The sequence below is a fragment of the Danio aesculapii genome, chromosome 3 (genome assembly GCF_903798145.1).
Source record: "Danio aesculapii chromosome 3, fDanAes4.1, whole genome shotgun sequence".
NCBI lineage: Eukaryota > Metazoa > Chordata > Actinopteri > Cypriniformes > Danionidae > Danio > Danio aesculapii.
This window is the reverse complement of record NC_079437.1, coordinates 51,194,658-51,213,726: the sequence shown is the minus strand read 5'-3', so window position 1 is coordinate 51,213,726 and position 19,069 is coordinate 51,194,658. Positions and strand designations below refer to the sequence as shown.

The window sequence follows — 19,069 nt, the reverse complement described above, 5'->3', positions numbered from 1 at the left end:
CATAAACTTCCATGTTTGTTTTCTCTTGCCTTTTTTTTTTACCTTCCAGACTTTGATGTTTTGACTTGCCCACATGTGAGTGGGTTTTTTTTTTTTTTTTGCCATGGCCGATTTTATTGGTCACTCTCTCCTCTTGTGCCGGTGGCTGTGGGTTTTTTACTGTGCCACAGGAGAGGAGGGTAAATATCAGAGAAGGTCACAGGGAGGAGAGAGGGAGGACGGAGCGATGGCTGGAATGATGAAGGAGAAAGTGGGAAAAGACAAGCAAATGGATGGGATCTTGAATAAATCGGAGGATGTGCGAAGTGGAACCAAGATAAAATTATTTATATATATATATATATATATATATATATATATATATATATATATATATATATATATATATATATATATATATATATATGAAGAGTTCAGATGCAAAAACCTCTAGGTGTCATCTGAAATGTAACATTTTTCTCAGCCTCCTTTATTTATGTTGAAATATTTGACTTTAGAGACCAGGAAAATGACCTATTCTTTGCCATAAAAGTGATATTACTGAACATACAGAAGAGCCTGATAAAAATGCTACATTTAGAGAAAATTTTCAGATGGCATTTAGAGGTTTTTACATCTAAATTCTTCATATATGAGCTGAAGCAACAGATTTTAAGCTTATTTTGTTGGCACAACATAAATGAATTGTCTGGAACCCTGCGTTTTTATTTACAGTGTGAGGGAACATAAACCTGCTAAGATTACTGTAATAATAAAACAAATTCTGCTAAAACAGTAACATTTTATACCCTGACCATAAAATTCACACTATGTTGCTTTGATACAGAGAGTACACTAAAAAAAATGCACTTTGAATCAACTTACAATCAACTTACTTGAATCAACTTAACAAAGTTCAAGAATAATTGATTTTAGTTCAAACTATAGCATATATATATATATATATATATATATATATATATATATATATATATATATATATATATATATATATATATATATATATATATATATATATATATATATATATATGCTATAGTTTGAACTAAAATAAATTTTATATATATATATATATATATATATATATATATATATATATATATATATATACAGTTTAAGTCAGAATTATTAAACCCACTGAATTATTAACCGCCTGTTTATTTATTTTTTCCCCAATTTCTGTTTAACGGAGAGAAGATTCTTTCAACACATTTCAAAACAAAATAGTAACTCATTTCTAATAACTGATTTATTTTATCTCTGCCATGATTGTAGTAAATAATATTTGACTAGATATTTTTCAAGACACTTCTATACAGCTTTAAGTGACATTTAAACTAGGTTAATTAGGTTAACTAGGCAGGTTAGGGTAATTAGGCAAGTTATTAGATAAGGATGGCTTGTTCAGTAGACTATTGAAAATAAATAGCTTATAGGGGATATAGACAGATTTTGCCAAAGAAGCAAATTGAAAGAAGGATATTGCAGTTTGACACAGAGGAGTTGATGCCAAACTAGCGCTGATGCTGATTGCCTCTGTCCTAAATACACTATGCACCCTGGCGCAGAGTCTAACAGGGCCTATAACTTTTAACGAAGACTTATAGTGTATATGTACCTGTGAATACATTTTTGGAGAGTGCGAAATACATCCCAGGAGGTTTTTACAGTTGATATTTTTGCAAATCCTCCAGAGGCCGCTGTCGACTGACTGACCGACCAACAGACTTATCCCTCCACTCAACCCCTTCCCTAAACCCAGCTGACAGTGTTTTCAAAAGCATTGTTTGATCTGCCTACCACCTTTCATGTAATTTTCTCGCAGCCGCCTGATTTTTACCACATTTTCAGATTTTACCCTGTTAATTACTTGTTCATTTTATTTTTTTGCCATTTGTTATTATTTTACCTGCTTTCTGGAATCTCTCTTCGCTGAACTCAAACCCCGTTGTTGCAATCAACTCCGCTCCACCTACTATGTCTGCTGACATATGCAGCGAGCCACAGGGCAAACTGGTAACAGCAGAAAAGCTGTCCACACAGACATAAGCAGTAAGCTGGTATCGCAAAAAGGAACAGAAGCTGGCGGCCGCGTCATAACACCCCATAGCATTCGTTTTAAAGATGAAATGCAGCCAGACTTAAGTTGTGCTCTCCAAAAATATTTACGGGGGTACATATTCTCAATGAGCCTGTGTTGTTTACTTTAGTAGTAGAAAACTTTAGATTAAAGAACAAAGTAGAAAATTATCCTATCCATTTTAACCTCAGATCAAAGTATAATGTTGCTTTGCTAAAAAATGACTGTAATTTGTTACAGCTAAATATAAATGTATAATTATGTGAGTTTTCCCGGAGAAAAGGATGGCGGGAGATGGGTGTGAAATATGGGAGACTCCTGGGAAAAAAACAGGAGTGTTGGCAGGTATGCTGACGACAGAAGATCTGGGATCTTGTTTATAAATGTGGCTTATGCGCAAAACAGAACACATGGAAAAGTGTGCACGCCACTGCCCTGAAGAAGTTGTTATCTATAAAATAATAATAATAATAATAATAATAATAACAATTTGATGGGAGGGTGTGCGCAGCTTTAAGTAAACATATTTGACTTAAAATCAACTTTAGCAACTTTAATCAGCTACTTTATATCATCATACAAGCTATAATCATTCATAAATAAATTACTATGAATTCTGATATGGGTTCACTTTTAGTAAGGTTTCTACACAACGTTTTATAAATGAGACCGATTGTAAACAGTAGTAAACATATCAAATTTTCCTTTTTCCTCACATTTTATGGTTTACTTTTCTAGGAATATTAAAGATAGACCATCAAACAACTTCAGAACTACTGAAGTTTCCCCTTTGTGCACCACATCCATCTGGCATTAAGCCAGCAATCCATTTAAATAAATCTTATTGCTTTTTAAATGTGTTTTTCTTCTGTGATGCTGAAGAGTGGAGTAATGATGCAGAGAGTTCGATGTTGAATCTGTCACAGTCACCAGGAATCTAGCCCATGCAGATCGCTGGAGAACTTCAAATCTGCCAGCAAAATAACTACATTTCCAGTCATTCATCACTCACACACCTGACCTAGATCCCCATGATTGCAAACTGACACAGCTGAAGCACATGCACACACACTTTGCTGAGTCTTGTTAAACTGAATTGTAGACATTACGACATGGTTTCCTTGTCTTGTTTTGACCCTCGCTTTGTTTTGTTTGTTTACGTTGGTTGCTTCCTGCCTGTACTGACCATTCGCCTGCTTATTGACCACGACTCTGGATTGCCGGTATATATCTGTTTTCTCCTGTGTTGACTGTTGCTTGTCTGACCATTCTGTTAAATAAACCCTGCATTTGGATCCACACTTCCTTTGTCCAGCGTCACTTCACATTACAGAATCAAAGTAATAAACTACATTTTAAAATAAATTCAAATAAATGCAGCTTTAGTGAGCATAAAATTTAAGTTTAAGATTAAGTTTCTCTTAAGTCACTTACAGCAGACTTAAAAGAGCTTAGTTACATCTAGTGTTTGAACTGTAGTTTAATCTAAAGGCTGTTTAAAAAAGGAACAACCCCTCCAATGTTTCAATAGAAGGGGAAACAATCCTTAGTAATAACTAGGCCCACACAGAATATGTGCACACAGAAATCTGCAGGATTCTGCTGATTTTTAGCCCATCATTGATTCTGTTTATTTACTTGTGTAAATATTATTGTCTAATATGAAACATATTCATATTTACAACAGTTTGGAAAGTCATATTTTATGTGTTTTAGTAGATATATTATATGAGAGACTTGCTTTGTTTACCAAATAAAGTGGATCTAATTGGTTTTTCATTGTAAACATTAAATAAAAGTTAAAAAGGTATTACTTTTTTTTTTTATATATTAAGGTTTTAGTTATAATACTCCCAAAATCATTCCGCATAAATCTGCTGATTTTTAACACAATTTTCTGCCTCTTGATTGTTTTTATTTGTATATAATCAAGATTGTGTATTAGAGTAACTAACAAAAATATATTATTTGACTACTTCCAATTATCCAGTATAATTCTACTGAATAAAATTAAGTGCCACCATGCATTATTGTCCACTGAATACCCTGTTTTACTCATGTGATGCCCGCTTAGCTCAACCATGGCTTACCATAACAGATTTACTGTATCAGAACCTTCTGCTACTTCTTTATTTGTATCTGTATAACCTACATCATGTGACCTCACGTGTTGCGCAACCTGACTCATCCTATATTATATGGGGAAAGCAAAATAAACAGCTTAACGTTGTCTGCGAGGGTTAAGTAAAGTGGATTTGTATAAGGTTAGGGGATAGTAGATATCATTAATTCATTAGTAAACCATTATACAATTTTAATGTGAAAATGCGTGTTTGTGTGCATTGACATACATGGTTTATGAGGACAAATGTGTATGATGACATTTCTATATGAAAGGTATAACACACTCTCTGTGTCTCCATATACCCGAAAGCTTTATGTTGGGGTTGTTTGTAGAGTAATGTTAAGGGCTAGAGGGGGAGAATATAAAGTTTGTGTTGTATAAAAATCATTATGCCCATGTAGAGTCCTAGTAAACTACATATCCAAATAAGTGTGTGTGTATGTAGTAGTAGTAACAGTAGTATTAATAGTATTAGTAGTAATAGTAGTAGTAATAACATTAAGAGCAGCAGAAGTTGTAATAACAGCAGTATGAGTAGTAACAGTACTAGTAGTAGTAGTAGTAGTAGTAGTAGTAGTAGTAGTAGCAGCAATAGTTGTATTAGTAGTAGTTAAATTAGTAGTAGTAAAATTAAAACTAAAAGTAGTAGTAGTAGTAACAGTAACAGCAGTAGTATGAGTAACAGATGTAGTAGTATTAGTAGTAACAGTAGTAGTAATAACATTAGGAGGAGCAGCAGTAGTAGTAATAACAGTAGCATGAGTAGTAGCAGTAGAAATAGTAGTAACAGTAGTAGTAGTAACAGTTGTATTAGTAGTAGTAAAATTAAAACAAAAATTATTATTATTATTATTAGTAGTAGTAGTAATAGTAACAGTAGTAGTAGTAGTAGTAGTAACAGTAATAGTAGTAGTAGTAACAGTAGTAGTTGTAACAGTAGTTGCAGCAACAGTAGTAGTTGTAGTAATAGTAGTAGTAGTAATAAAAGCGGTTTATTATTATTATTATTATTATTAGTAGTAGTAGTAGTAGTAGCAGTAGCAGTAGTAGTGTAGCAGCAATAGTTGTAATAGAAATATTACTTGTAGTATTATTAGTAGTAAAAGTAGTAGTAGTAGAAACAGTGTAAATAAAAGTAGTATTAATATCATTAGTAGTAGTAAAATTAGAAGTATTAGTAGTAGTATTAACAGTGATAATATTTATATTAGAAGTAGTAAAATTAGTAGTAGTAGTAACATTAGCAGCAATAGTATTAGCAGTAACAGTAGTTGAATTATTAGCAACATTATTAGTAGTAATAACAGTAGTATTAGAAGTAGTAGTAAAATTAATAGTAGTAAATTGTAAACTAAAATATTATTATTATTATTATTATTATTATTAGTAGTAGTAGTAGTAGTAGTAGTAGTAGTAGTAGTAGTAGTAGTAGCAGCATCAACAGTTGTATTAGAAGTATTACTTGTAGTATTAGTAGTATTAACAGTAGTAGTAACAGTAGTAATATTAGCATCAATAGTACTAGTAGTAAAATTTAAACTAAACATAGTAGTTATAGTAATAACAGCAGTTTAGTACTACTAATAATAGTAGTAACAATAGTAGTAGCAGCAACAGTTGTATTAGTAGTATTAGTAGTTGTATTAGTAGAAGTGAAAGTAGTAGTAGTATTAGTAGTAGTAGTAGCAGTAGTAATAACAGAAGCATTAGTAGTACTAGTAGTAAAATAGTAGTAGTCATAGTAGTAATTGTAATATCTTTTCTAATAAATTTTTCCACATCTGTGACTAGGGAAGATCAATGGAAAGAGTGGGTAGAGAGTTATGAGGATCAAAGTAATTCCCCTCGAAGAGACACACAGGCACAAACACATACACACACACACACACACACACAGGTTCCCCTCCCAATAAACACACAGTACAGTCTGTCTGTTCTTTCTGTACGCACAGCAGGGGCAGCATTAGCTCTAATAATTCAGTGCATTTCTGTCGGGTGTTTTTTTTTCTCCCCTTTCAGCCCTGAAGGAAGAGCAGCCTCCAAGAACAAATGAAAGAAACTTCCAGACTGTGATTTATTTCATTAGGCAAATGAGATGTGTGAGCCCTCTGGCAGTACTGACTCCAAACTGTCCACTCTCTCTCTCTTTCTCTCTCCCTCTCTCTCTCTCTCTTACACTCGTTATACCTCTTTATACCTTTGCATTTATTTCTCATTTAAAAGTGAAGAATGGCCACTCTCTGTGTTTGTGCTGTGTCCTGCGGTGTGCTGAAGGTTCACATCCATGCATATGTAGCGCGTCACGTCCAATCAGTCTCTGAAATGACTGGAACAGAAGAGTTTGCCAGGGAACAGCTGTTGCTGTGTTAGTGGGGTGCAAAATGGCCGCCGTTCAGCTCCAGCCGTCTAACCGTACCTGACCGGCGTCAAGTTTGCGCCTAGAGCTCCTCTCAGTTATTTTGACTAGGAAATGAAATGAGCGGTAAAGAGCCAGCATACGTTTATCTAGTTGGTGCAATAGCGTACAGTGGCTTTACAGAATATTAGTACATTTACAACTTCTATTACCAAAAATGAGTTTTGCCTCTTTTTGACATGGTACAACATGTGGAAATGGTCTTTCTACAGCTCCTAGTTAGAATAAATAGTTTATTAATAAATTTACACCAACTTCTATTAACAAAAAAACAGTTTTGACCCATTTTAGAATAATACTATAGCAGTCTGTAGTGTGCTAGTGGTATTTTCTACAATTTTTAGTCAGACATGTTAGTTATTAGTTAATTTACAGCAAGTTATATTACCAAAAATGAGTTTTGACCCATTTTGAAGTGATACAACATGTGAAATGGTATTTTCTTCAATTCCTAGTTAGACTTGTTAGTTTATTAGTCAATTTATAGCAACTTCTATTGCCAAAAATGGGGTTTGACCCATTCTGAAGTGATACAACATCTGAAAATGTTATATGGTATATATGGTAAATTTATATATATATATATATATATATATATATATATATATATATATATATATATATATATATATATATATATATATATATATATATGGCAGCAACTTCCATTGCACGGCCAAAAATTATTTTTGGCTCATTTTTTGCTATTCTAAGTTAAACATGTTAGTTTGTTAGTAAATTTACCATAACTTATATTTACCAAAAATAAACCTTGAGCCATTTTGGAGGGATACTACAGTAGGGTGCTAGTAGTATTTTCTAGTAGACTTTTTAATTTATTAGTAAATGTGCACCAACTTCTGTTGCCAAAAAATAAGTTTTGACCCATTTTGACATGTGAAAATTTTCTTTTTTTACAATTCCTAATTAGACTTGTTAGTTTATTAATAAACTTACAGCAAGTTATATTACCAAAAATTAGATTTGACCCATTTTGAAGTGGTACAGCATGTGAAAATGGCCTTTTCTACAAATCCTAGTTAGATCCTAGTTAACGCAACTGCTGTTAACAAAAATGAGTTTTTTACTCAGTTTGGAATGATACAACATGCAACAATGGTATTTTCCACAATTCCTAGTAATACTTGTTAGTTTATTAGTAAAATTTCACCAAAAATTAGTTTTGACCCATTTTGGAATGGTACAATACATGAAAAATGACTTTTCTACAATTCCTAGTTATACTTGTTAGGTTATTAGTAAAATTACAGCAAATTTTATTATTAAAAAATGAGTTTTGACCCAATAGTGCCCAGTGGTACTATTGTAGAGTGTAGTGTGCTATTTTCTACAATTCGAATTTAGACATGTTAGTTTTAAAATAATTGCAGAGAGATCGTGTTTTGGGCTTATATCCAAACAATGCATTCAAATTCACCGAACAGCATATGTTTCATTTGTGTTTACTTGATTACAATTGCATACTTGGTGATGAAAAACTCAAAATATTTTATAACTGCACAGAAGTGTTTGCCAGGTAACAGCTGTTGATGTGTTATTGGAGACGACAGTGGCCACCGTTCAGCTCTAGCCATCTAATTGTACCTGGTAACCGCCAAGTTTTGCCTAGAACTCGAACTGAAAGTTATTTTGAGTAAACGTGATACAAAATGTGTCTCTGTTAGAGCAACAGCCAACAGCACTATCTGACTAAATTAATTACAGGGTGCTATTGTTTGTTTTACACAGATTGGCTTGAAACGATTGTTCCACTGTGACATAAAAAACAGGGTACAATGATGACTATTTACAAACCATTTACTATGACTTTTAGCTCAATAAACTCCTAACTACTCTAAAGGTAGGAGAATAAGATCATGCAGAATGTGTACTACATCGCCAGCAGCTATGGTCGCCCACTGAAGCTAACCAGTGCTGCATCCGGTCAGTACTTGGATGGGAGACCACATGGGAAAGCTAGGTTGCTGCCCGAAGTGGTGTTAGTTAGACTAGTAGGGGGCCTATCAACATGTGGTCTGTGTTGGTCCTAACAGCTCAGTATATTGATGGGAACTCTATACTGCTCAGTGAGGATGAGATGTTAAACTGAGGTCTCTAACTAATCATTATTTAATGAATTATTTAATTTAATTAATCATTAACTAATACTTTTATCTCAATAAGCTACTAATTAGCTAATAGTAGTACTACTATTACTAGTTGTCGTAATAATAGTAAGTAAGGTAGCAGTTGGGTTTAGGTATTGGTTAGGATTAGGGAGGTAAAAAAAAGGTCATACTTTATAAGTGCTAATAAACAGTTAGTATCTTAATAATATGTAATAAGCCAGTAGTAAATGGTGTGAATTTTTATTTATACTAGTGTTACCCCAATATCGAACAAATAGGCAGGTATTAAGCCATTAGTTGTGATATGCTGCTTTTAAAGTCTCTCAAAAACAGAATTGGATGGGTTACTTCAATAATTGTTAACACACACTTTTGTACACACTATCATCCGCATGTTTCTTGCCTCAGTCTGAATGTATTTGAACATTCAACAGCAAAAGTTTTAGTTTTGTTTGTGTAACCTGCCGGTCTACACCACACAACCCACTCTGAGCTGGGATTGAACTGGAAATTCTTTGTATGGGAGTTGGTTGCTCTAACAAGGAGGCTAAAGATCGTGGCCTCTGGTATCTGTCACACCTTTTCGGGCTCAGAGGAGTTAGATTTACTTCACTTGCTGGCCTCTGTTACATTTGCTTGATCGGTGGTAGATTATTGGCAAACAGCAAGACAAAATACTTGTGGTAGCAAGCCAACACCTTTTCTCACGTTAGTGCAGGAACAAAATGGCCACCATTCAGCTGTAGTCGTCTAACAGTACCTGACTGCCATCAAATACTGAATGTGCCTAGAGCTGGTCTTAGTTATTTTGAAAAAGGGCAATTGAAAATGGGCCGTGCAGTGCCAGAAAATGTGGATCTGTATGAGAAACAGCGGGCAACTCACTTTGACAGAAAGGACAGTTTCACACAGCACCTAGTCTTATTCTATTTTACCCGGATTCACTTTAAATGGTTGCTCAACCATGATAAAATATGAGACCCAGATGAGAAAAAAATTACTTGGATTACTTTAATAGCTGTTAATGAACCTGCTAATTGCAATTCTTAGATCATTTGGATGTTAATCACCTTATTCATTTGAACTCCTAGCATATGTTTTACTTTTGCTTGCTTTGTAACTACTGGATCTATTGAAGATGTGCCAAAAACTTACTTTTATGGAAAGGACAGTTTTACAGTGCACCTATTCCTATTGTACTCAGATCTTCTTCAGATAGTTGTTCTACCATGACAAAATGTGATAATACAACATCAACATCAACAACAACAACAAAAAGATAACTGACTTTAAAAAAAAGAAAAAAGAAAATTAGCTCACCATTTATTCATCCATGTCGTCTGTTGAATGCAAATCGAGATATATTGAAAAATGCTGGTTGATGATACCTAGTGTCTTCCATGGTAGTAAAAAAAATCCAATGGAAGTCAATGGGTACCATCAACCACACTGTAAAAACATGATATGTCAAAAAGTCATGACAACAAATGTTTTTATTTATTAGTTATTTTACTTTAACCTCATTTAATAAGTTAATCAGGTGCATTTTTTGCATTTTTTAAGTTTTACAAAGTTTAACTGTTGCAAGTTGAGATGACAGAAAAGTTCATTTGATTTAACAAAAAAAATAAAATAAAAAATAAGGCAGCAACATTCTTCAAAATAACTTATTGTGTGCTCAACAGAAGGAAGAAGCTCAAATAGGATTTAAACAATTGAAGAGTGAGGAAATGTTGGTACATTGTAAATCATTTTTAAGACAGTACAACAAAAACATAAAAAATAAATAAATTAAAAAAATCCTTATTTTCTTTCGCTTTTTCTTGTTCACCCAACTTTTGAAAACATCAGCTGCACTGACCTAAAATTATGTCAGTAATACAAAAAACATTTAGTTGGGGTAACATAAGATTATTCGTTTTTTGAAGAGATTAAAGTAGTCTCTGTAACCAAACTTTTAAGTTGTGCCAACTGAACTTTTTTGTCTGCAGAACTGTAATGTCTGAAGTTGAGTGAACAAAAAAAAACATAATCCTTATTTATAATCCTTTTGTTTTTTCTTGTTTAGTCAACTTTTGAAAACATCCATTGACCTAAAATATCTGAAGTTGAGTGAACAAAAAAAAAAAACTCTTTTGGAAATTGGTATAAAGAAATAACACATTATCAGAACAAACTATTTATTTATTTATTCATTCATTCGTTCATTCGTTCATTCGTTCATTCATTTTCTTTTCGGCTTAGTCCCCTATTAATCTCGTGTCGCCACAGCAGAATGAGCCGCTAACTAATCCAGCACATGGTTTATGCAGTGGATGCCATTCCAGCTGCAACGCATCTCTGGGAAACATCCATACACACTCACTTACATACATACACTATGGACAATTTGGCCTACCCAATTCACCTATACCACATGTCTTTGGACTGTGAGGGAAACTGGAGCACCCAGAGGAAACCCACGCAAACGCGAGGAGAATATGCAAACTCCACAAAGAAATGCCAACTAACCCAGCTGAGGCTCGAACCAGCGACCTTCTTGCTGTGAGGCGACAGCACTACCTACTGCACCACTTTGTCACCCAGAACAAACTAAAATAGTTCTATTAAAAAAATAATAATAAATAATAATAATATATAAATAAAACAAAGAGAAATGTTAACAAATTATTTATTAGACACAAAAGTAAAAACAGGACAGGAGGCAAAACAACAATAACGGTAAACAAAGACAAGGATCAAAACATGACAGGACAAACAAGGAAAATGCCTTGTAATGCTTCACAAGGAAAAACAAGACTCAGCAAAGAGTCTTTGTGAATGAGGTGTCTTTATAGTCCTAGTAATCAGTCCATCATGAGCTTCCAGCAGTGTGTGTGTGTGTAATCAGAAACTGCTTCCTCCAGCTGTGGTCAGACTAGACTTTTCTCCCCATAGATTTCCATTCATACGCATGTGAATGCGTCAGACCGGAAACGCAAGCTCGTGCGACAAGTTTCGCAGTTCGTTATGGTGCAAAGTTCAAGCTTAGTGAACTCTGACCTGCGAAATCGCATCACATGATTGTGTGAGACCATACGAAGATCAAAACATTACCTCTCTGGACAAACATTTTAAACATGGACCGATCGCTTGCTTTTTTAAATGTCTAATGGTCTTGTTTAATCCCACCCCTTTTCACAGCACCGTATGACAGAATTCCGCATGCTCAAACTCTAGTGTGACCTCAGCTTTATAGTTTGAGTATTTCAATTGAGTCATTTGAATTCTCTTTTTAATTTTGTTAGAAAAAAACTTCCATATACAGTTGAAGTCAGGATTAGTAAACCCCTGAATTATTAGCCCCCCTGTTAATTTTTTCCCCCAATTTCTGTTTAACGGAGAGAAGATTTTTTTTCAACAAATTTCTAAACATAATAGTTTTAATAACTCATTTCGAAAAACTTATTTATTTTATCTTTGCCATGAAGACAGTAAATAATATTTTACTAGATATGTTTCAAGACACTTCTATACAGATTAAAGTGACATTTAAAAGCTTAACTAGGTTAATTAGGTTAACTAGACAGTTAGGGTATAACGATGGTTTGTTCTGTAGAAAGAAAAAAAAACTTAAAGGGGCTAATAATTTTGACCTTAAAATGGCTTTTGAAACTGAGACTGAGACGTTTTCCAGAAGAAAAAAATATATCAGACAAAAAATATGAACATTTCCTTGCAATGTTAAACAACATTTGGAAAATATAAAAAAAAAAAAAAATTCCCAAGAAGGGCTAATAACTCTGATTTCAATTAACAGTCCATATGTGCTATGCTTGTCTTAAATTTGAGACAAAAATTCACATTAAAAGTCATTCTGCACCCCCCCCCCGCCCCCCCCCCCCTCATCAAAAAAAAATACAAATGAATGCTAAAAAAAATTATAAATGAATAATAATTTCAAATTATGTTACCATTATTGTAGCAGTATTTTGTTGTTGTTGTTTATAATAATAATAATAATAATAATAATAATAATAATAATAATAATAATAATAATGACATTAATGTCTGGAGGAGGTCTGAGATTCACTCAACTTGAAAAGGTTTTTCTGGGTTTTTTTTGGTTTTTCTGCTCACAAAACCTATCTTTTTAAATTACTGAAGAAAATTTTGATTTAGGTTTAGTAAGTGTGTTAAATGTAGTTGTACAGACATTTCTACAGATTTTTGCTTTTTTCAAGATTTTTTACAGTGTAGATATTTCCGTTCTGGATGAACTACCTTTTTAGCAAACAGCATTTAAATGTGATCAGCATTATGCTATCCACGTATTTAAGCCCTCAAACTGAACAACTAACCAGAGATGTATAAAGTACTAGAGACCCAGACTTAAGTAAAAGTACAAGTACTCTATCAAAAAGTGACTTGAGTAGAAGTAAAAGTGCTCTTTAAGCACCATACTTAAGTGGAAGTACTAAAGTATTCAACATTTTTTGTACTTAAGTATTGCAAGTAGTTTATTTCAAAATTTACTACTCAAGTACTGAAAGTAAAAGTACAAGTATTGTGTAATGTAGTTATTAAAGAATGCAGTCAAAAGACATCATATTGTTTTGTTTATTTTAAATCTCTTTTTTGGGGCACGTCATTAAGCAGAACGAAAAGAAACATGACTTACAATACTGTTTTTCTCTCATGCTTGAACCACAGATCTGACAGATTATAACAGCTTTAACACACACCTTTCAAAGTTGTGTGTCACAAAAACAGTCCATAATCCACTCAAAACGCTATTGAAACCCATTTTCGGAGCACAAATTACTGGTTGTAAACGCTGTAAACGAACGTTCTAATTCACTTGATTTTGATTTTATTGTAAAAAAAAGAAAACGTGTATATTACTGTGTTAAATGAAAATCTGAAATATTTTATGGCATATGGCTATGATTTAGAATTCAAAAATGTTTCATTATGATTATGTTTTAATTAAATTGGTCTTAAACTTCATATTTTATAGTATATTTATTCATTCTGGTACTTTTACCATAAACCAACATCTCAACCATTTGGTAGAGGCTGATATTTTAGAAATTATGGGATGTGTTGGGGGAAAATGTATTGATTGTGTTAACTAGTGACATTAGGAGTTAAGAAATGCAATAAATAAAAAAATTCTATTGGTTTTTTTCTTGGTGTGACAGTTAAATGGTTACTTGTAATAAAATTGTGTCCTTTAATACAGCAGTAAGATATATGAACTGTACCCTTAATTTGACCCGCTCAAAGAAAACACTCTTTCTGAATGTATCAAACAAAACTCATGCACAGAAGACAGCATGAGCATTTATAGCAAATAAACTAATGTAAATATTCTCCCGCCTGCTTTTTAAACGCTGACAGGTGAGGTCTTACACCCCTTTGATTGGTTATTGTCTTCACCTTCTCAACAGAAAGGGCTGCTATCGGCTTTAGAAATGAAAGCGTTGTTCACTGATGGCGGGAAAAACAGCCGCGGTTACAGTCTATGTATGTATAATACGCGGTTATCACAGGTAATCTATAATAGACACAGTGGAGAAAACTTGCACCTCATACACGCCCAGGTCTGGATCCACGAGTATCGCTTTAACAGCCAAGAGGAGATGAAAAGTTACCTCACAAACAGGCCAGCGGGTCAAATGTCCAAAGTGAGAGAGGCAGAGATGGAGTCTCACAACATTTCTCTGTAGTAGTGAAATAGCGGCTTGTGTGCTGTGCCGCCTTCACTCGCCCTCGCGCCTCTGTCCTTTGCCATAGTATTGCGACACCGCACATAGGAGATAAATGACGTCAGTACATAATAACCCGTTATGATCTATTGCTGAACCGATATCGACCATTTTGACACCTCTAGTAACGAGTAACGATGCAGCTCATAAAAAATCTATCGGAGTAAAAGTATTAAACTCATCGAAAATATGTACTTAAGTAAAAGTGGAAGTAGGAGAAAAAAACAATACTCCAGTAAAGTACAGATACTGCCTTTTAGTACTTAAGTACATTAGTGAAGTAGTTCTACTTCGTTACTATACATCTCTGCAACTAACTCAAATTCATCCCTATGTTTTGCTTTAGTTTTCGTGGTCACTACTAAACCACTGGCGAACAGCACCACAGAATATTAGTGTTTGCCAGGGAACAGCTGTTTTCATGTTAGCGCAAGAACAACATGGCTGCCCTTCAGCTGTAGTCAACTCCAACCGACCGCCACCAAGTGTGCGCCTAAAGCTCCTCTCTCAATTACGTTGAATAAGTGTGACGTGAAATGGGCCGTGCAGAGCCAGAAAGCACAGCTCTGGTTGGAGCAATAGCCGGCCGCCTCACTTTGACAGACCGAACAGAATTACAGGGCACTACTGCTTTTTTATTGAGCCGCAGAAGGGAAAGGCCGACAGTAAGAATTTAGGTCCTGCTATTAGTATTGATCCCTCTTCCTCATTTGTCTCTCTCGTTCTATTTTTCCGCAGGTTCTCCATCAGTGAGAGGGCGTGAGGGAAGGAGTGCCCCACATTCGAGCGCCCGCCGACCGCACTCCCCCCACCACCCTTCGCTCCGTCCACAGTATGGCTCTCGCTCTCTGGATCCTCTTCACCTGCACCATCGCCCTGAGCCACGTCAGACCCTCTGCACAGGGTTTGTAGATTATCTACTTTTCTTCAGATGACCGACAGCAAAAGACTCTCAGTTCATTGTTGGTTTTTCCACAGAGCTTCAAATGTTTTGCAGATGTTCTGCAGTTATTTTGACTAATACATCAAATCGTCACCTTAGAATTATAAAGTTCTATCTCACATTCTTGTCAAATTGAGTTATTCACAGATTCTTATTAAATGACAACTTATTTTCATTATTGGATGTTTTTTTTTTATAAGTTGTTTCCATTTTAAGACTTTTTATTTAAAAAACAAATGTTGCACATGTACTGTTTGCTATGGAATGCAAAAACTTTGAAGCTCAATATCTCAAAATCATTCAGAATGCTGATAGAACTTTATAATTCTAAGATGACGAAATGCAGAAGATGCAAATGCTTGGGCAGCCAATCAGATGTTTGGAGTTCTATTATTTATAGATTTTTTGTTAATATGAAGGCATCATCCATACTTGAGTACCTTCATTTTCTTTACCTGACCGTTGTTATTTATCGCATCATTACTTGTTATTTATTACACACGTTGATTGATTTGTGCCAGTGACATTCATTGATTATATACAGTTTTTAATTATTTATTTTTTCAAATATTTTCTAAATGATGTTTAATGAAGAGAAAATTTGAAGAGTTCAGATGCAAAACCCTCTAAATCCATCAGACCTTTTTTTCTTGTAAATGAGCATTTTCTATCAGGCTCCTCTGATTGGGTTCAGAAGTTTCATTTTATAGGTGATGATAAGGTTATTGGCTGGTAGATAAAATAACTTTTTTTCAAAAATGTCACTTTAGACAATTCTATGGTTTTTAACAAGGTGCATATATAAAAAAAAAATAGCTTAAACTATCAAATAAAACACAATGTAGTCCTACTGGGCAAAAAGGGGATGTCTCTCAGACAATTTTAGAAGCTGTCATTTATTTATTCTCACCATACGTAAGGTCTTGGTCTCTTGTTAATCCTCAAAGCATCCATGTGGGATAGAAGAACGGCATCTTAAATGGCATGTTGCCATTTAATCTATAGTAAATCAGACTCATTCAAAGTAGCGTCGCTGCGCAAAAAACCCCCCAAAAAAACCCGTTATGAATGCATGTTACACTTCTGACTGTACAGTGTGTTTCCTTTTTCTTATAATGCACAGAGTTTTGAGGTAATGGATGTTTTCATTCATTTACAGTCATTCGTTTTTCATTCGTTTACTGTCGGACAGGCTCATACATTTCATTGAACTCTGTATTTTAAAATCAAAATCAGCACGCTGCTACATTGAAAACATATGATTCGATTTGTGCCTTCTGATTGGTTCTCAGGATAAATAGGCTTTTGTTGTCAAAGGCAAGTGGCGTTTAGAGGCTTTTGCCAACAAACTGTTATTTCTGATACAGTTGCTGATACAGCAACATCTGATACAGTAAGAAGGTCGCTGGTTTGAGCCTCGGCTGGGTCACTTGGCATTTCTGTGTGAAGTTTGCATGTTCTCCCCATGTTCACGTGGGTTTCCTCTGGGTGCTCCGGTTACCTCCACAAGTCCAAAGACATGTGGTATAGATTAATTGGGTATGCTAAAAACAGTGATGGAAAGAATACAGAAAAATCATACTCCAGTAAAAGTACCATTACTTGCCTAAAAATGTAGTGCAAGTAAAGTAAAAATATCTGTTGTAAATATTACTCAAAATATGAGTATAGACCTTTTAAAAGTACTCAACAATAGTGAGTTGTGAGTATTAAAAAGTATTGTAAAAAGTTGATGTATTGGCATGTAATTAGTGGATGTGTGTACACATAACATTCTGTAGTGCCTTAATTATTGCCCAACAGACACACAACATCATAAGACGGTAATATTAGGTTCGATTTAGTTCGATGTCAGGTGACCAAAATTCTAAGGACAATATTATTTTGATGTCAAATAACGACGTCAAAAGACGTTGATATTTGTTTGATTTTAGGTTGCGTTGGAAAATGACCAAAATCCAATGTCGAGCCAACATCTTAAACCAACGTCATATTGACGACAAATACTGATATTTATTCGTCAGGTATGGCAACCAAAATCCAATGTCTGATAGACATCATATTGGTAGCGTCCACACATCATCATTAGATGTTGATATTTGGTTGATTTTAGGTTGGACGTTGGACATTGACGTCGGCCTGACGTTGGGTTCTGACGTCTTTACATTTCCAAACAAAATGCAGCGTCCCCACAACTTTGTGGTGCAACTTCAATCAGACATGATGTTGAGGTATTGTGCCTGCTGGGTGTTTAATTTCAGTCATCTTGCAGTAAACCTCCATCATATTCTCATCAGTAACATGCATCTAAACAGTCACTGGGTCAATGTGTGTAAAGATTTTGGATATCTTCTTGGACACTTTTAATGTTTCCAAACAGTTTGCTGCAATAATAAATCGCCCATGTCTTGAGGTAGTTCATTAATCCCCATAGACAAGAGAAAATAAAGTAGTGACCACAGTAAGGCATGATGACATCATATAATATTTACTAGTTAATTTTCAATCTTGTTGTCACAGTTCCAGGAAAGGGAAGGATGAGTACGGTGGCCGTAAACAACAGACTACATCATTTACACAAAACCAATAGAAGACTGAATGTAAGACACGAGCACACAATAAATGAAAAAACTTACCATGTACTCACATATGCGACATGCATTTTCCATCCCAGCGAAACCAAAACCAACTAGACTGAGATGCTGAGAATAAAACAGCAGGCCACAGACAAACACAAACAAACACAAACACCAGGATGAGATCGCGCATCCCAAGCACGGCTAAGGCAGCGCTCATACAATGACAAAGACAGACAATGATGGGAAATGTGAGTGCTTGACCTGAGAATACTCAAGCCGAGCACAACATACTAGACAAGACAGGACCATTCTTGTCAACTCTCCCATTTTTTTCCAGGGATTCTCCTGTATTTTACAGTTCTATCCCGCTATCATTCCGTAAAGGCATTTTCTCAATTTCATAATGCTCCTTTTTTTTAGTCTTTCTCTGAAGGGTGGCAATAAACATTATAGAGCCAATCCTCCATATACGCAACTCATAGCACCGAACCACCAGGGGACACCCTTTGCTCTTAAATGTTAGTCTCTTCTGTGCTTTCATTTTATTTTGCCATGAAATACATTGAAATAAATATAAAAACGGCACGATTTTTTTCCTTTCCATTACAGGTGCCGTCGCCCCTCCTATGCAATCCTCAAAACAGTCATATAGCAGTGCTAGACTGTCATCTAACGCGCTCCATAGTGATAAATAGATGCTGTTTCCCAAATGGATTCTGTACACATGAGCGGAGCTAAAGCCTGGATTTTGGGTGCTTTTTCAAACACAGCTAATTTTGTCCTGAATGAGCATAAACTGTAAGGAAAGCAATCAAACGCTTTCATTATAACATAAGATCTGTGCATTTTTTAAAGTGACACCTGTTATTTAATGTAATCAATTGGAAAATCTAAATAAATGAGAGATTCATTCGTTGCTCTTTAATCAGAATGTGTAAGTTATACAATGAAGAAAAGATTAATGAGATTTGATAGCTTGATTCTTTTTCTTTATAATAGCTTTTCATTTTAATAAGATGAACTGTTTGCTAATTTATTTGCTGCTAA

The 19,069-nt window shown here is 34.6% G+C and overlaps 1 protein-coding gene across 1 annotated transcript in view; it reads left to right on the top strand.

The window, feature by feature from the left end:
* The window catches only part of adgrl1a (adhesion G protein-coupled receptor L1a), a 370,561-nt gene that overhangs the window by 144,767 nt on the left and 206,725 nt on the right, over window positions 1-19,069 (top strand). The window contains exon 2 of the mRNA XM_056454205.1: window positions 15,239-15,404. Coding sequence (XP_056310180.1) covers window positions 15,335-15,404 — 70 coding nt within the window. The 5' untranslated portion in view covers window positions 15,239-15,334. The remainder of the gene's footprint in view (window positions 1-15,238; window positions 15,405-19,069) is intronic.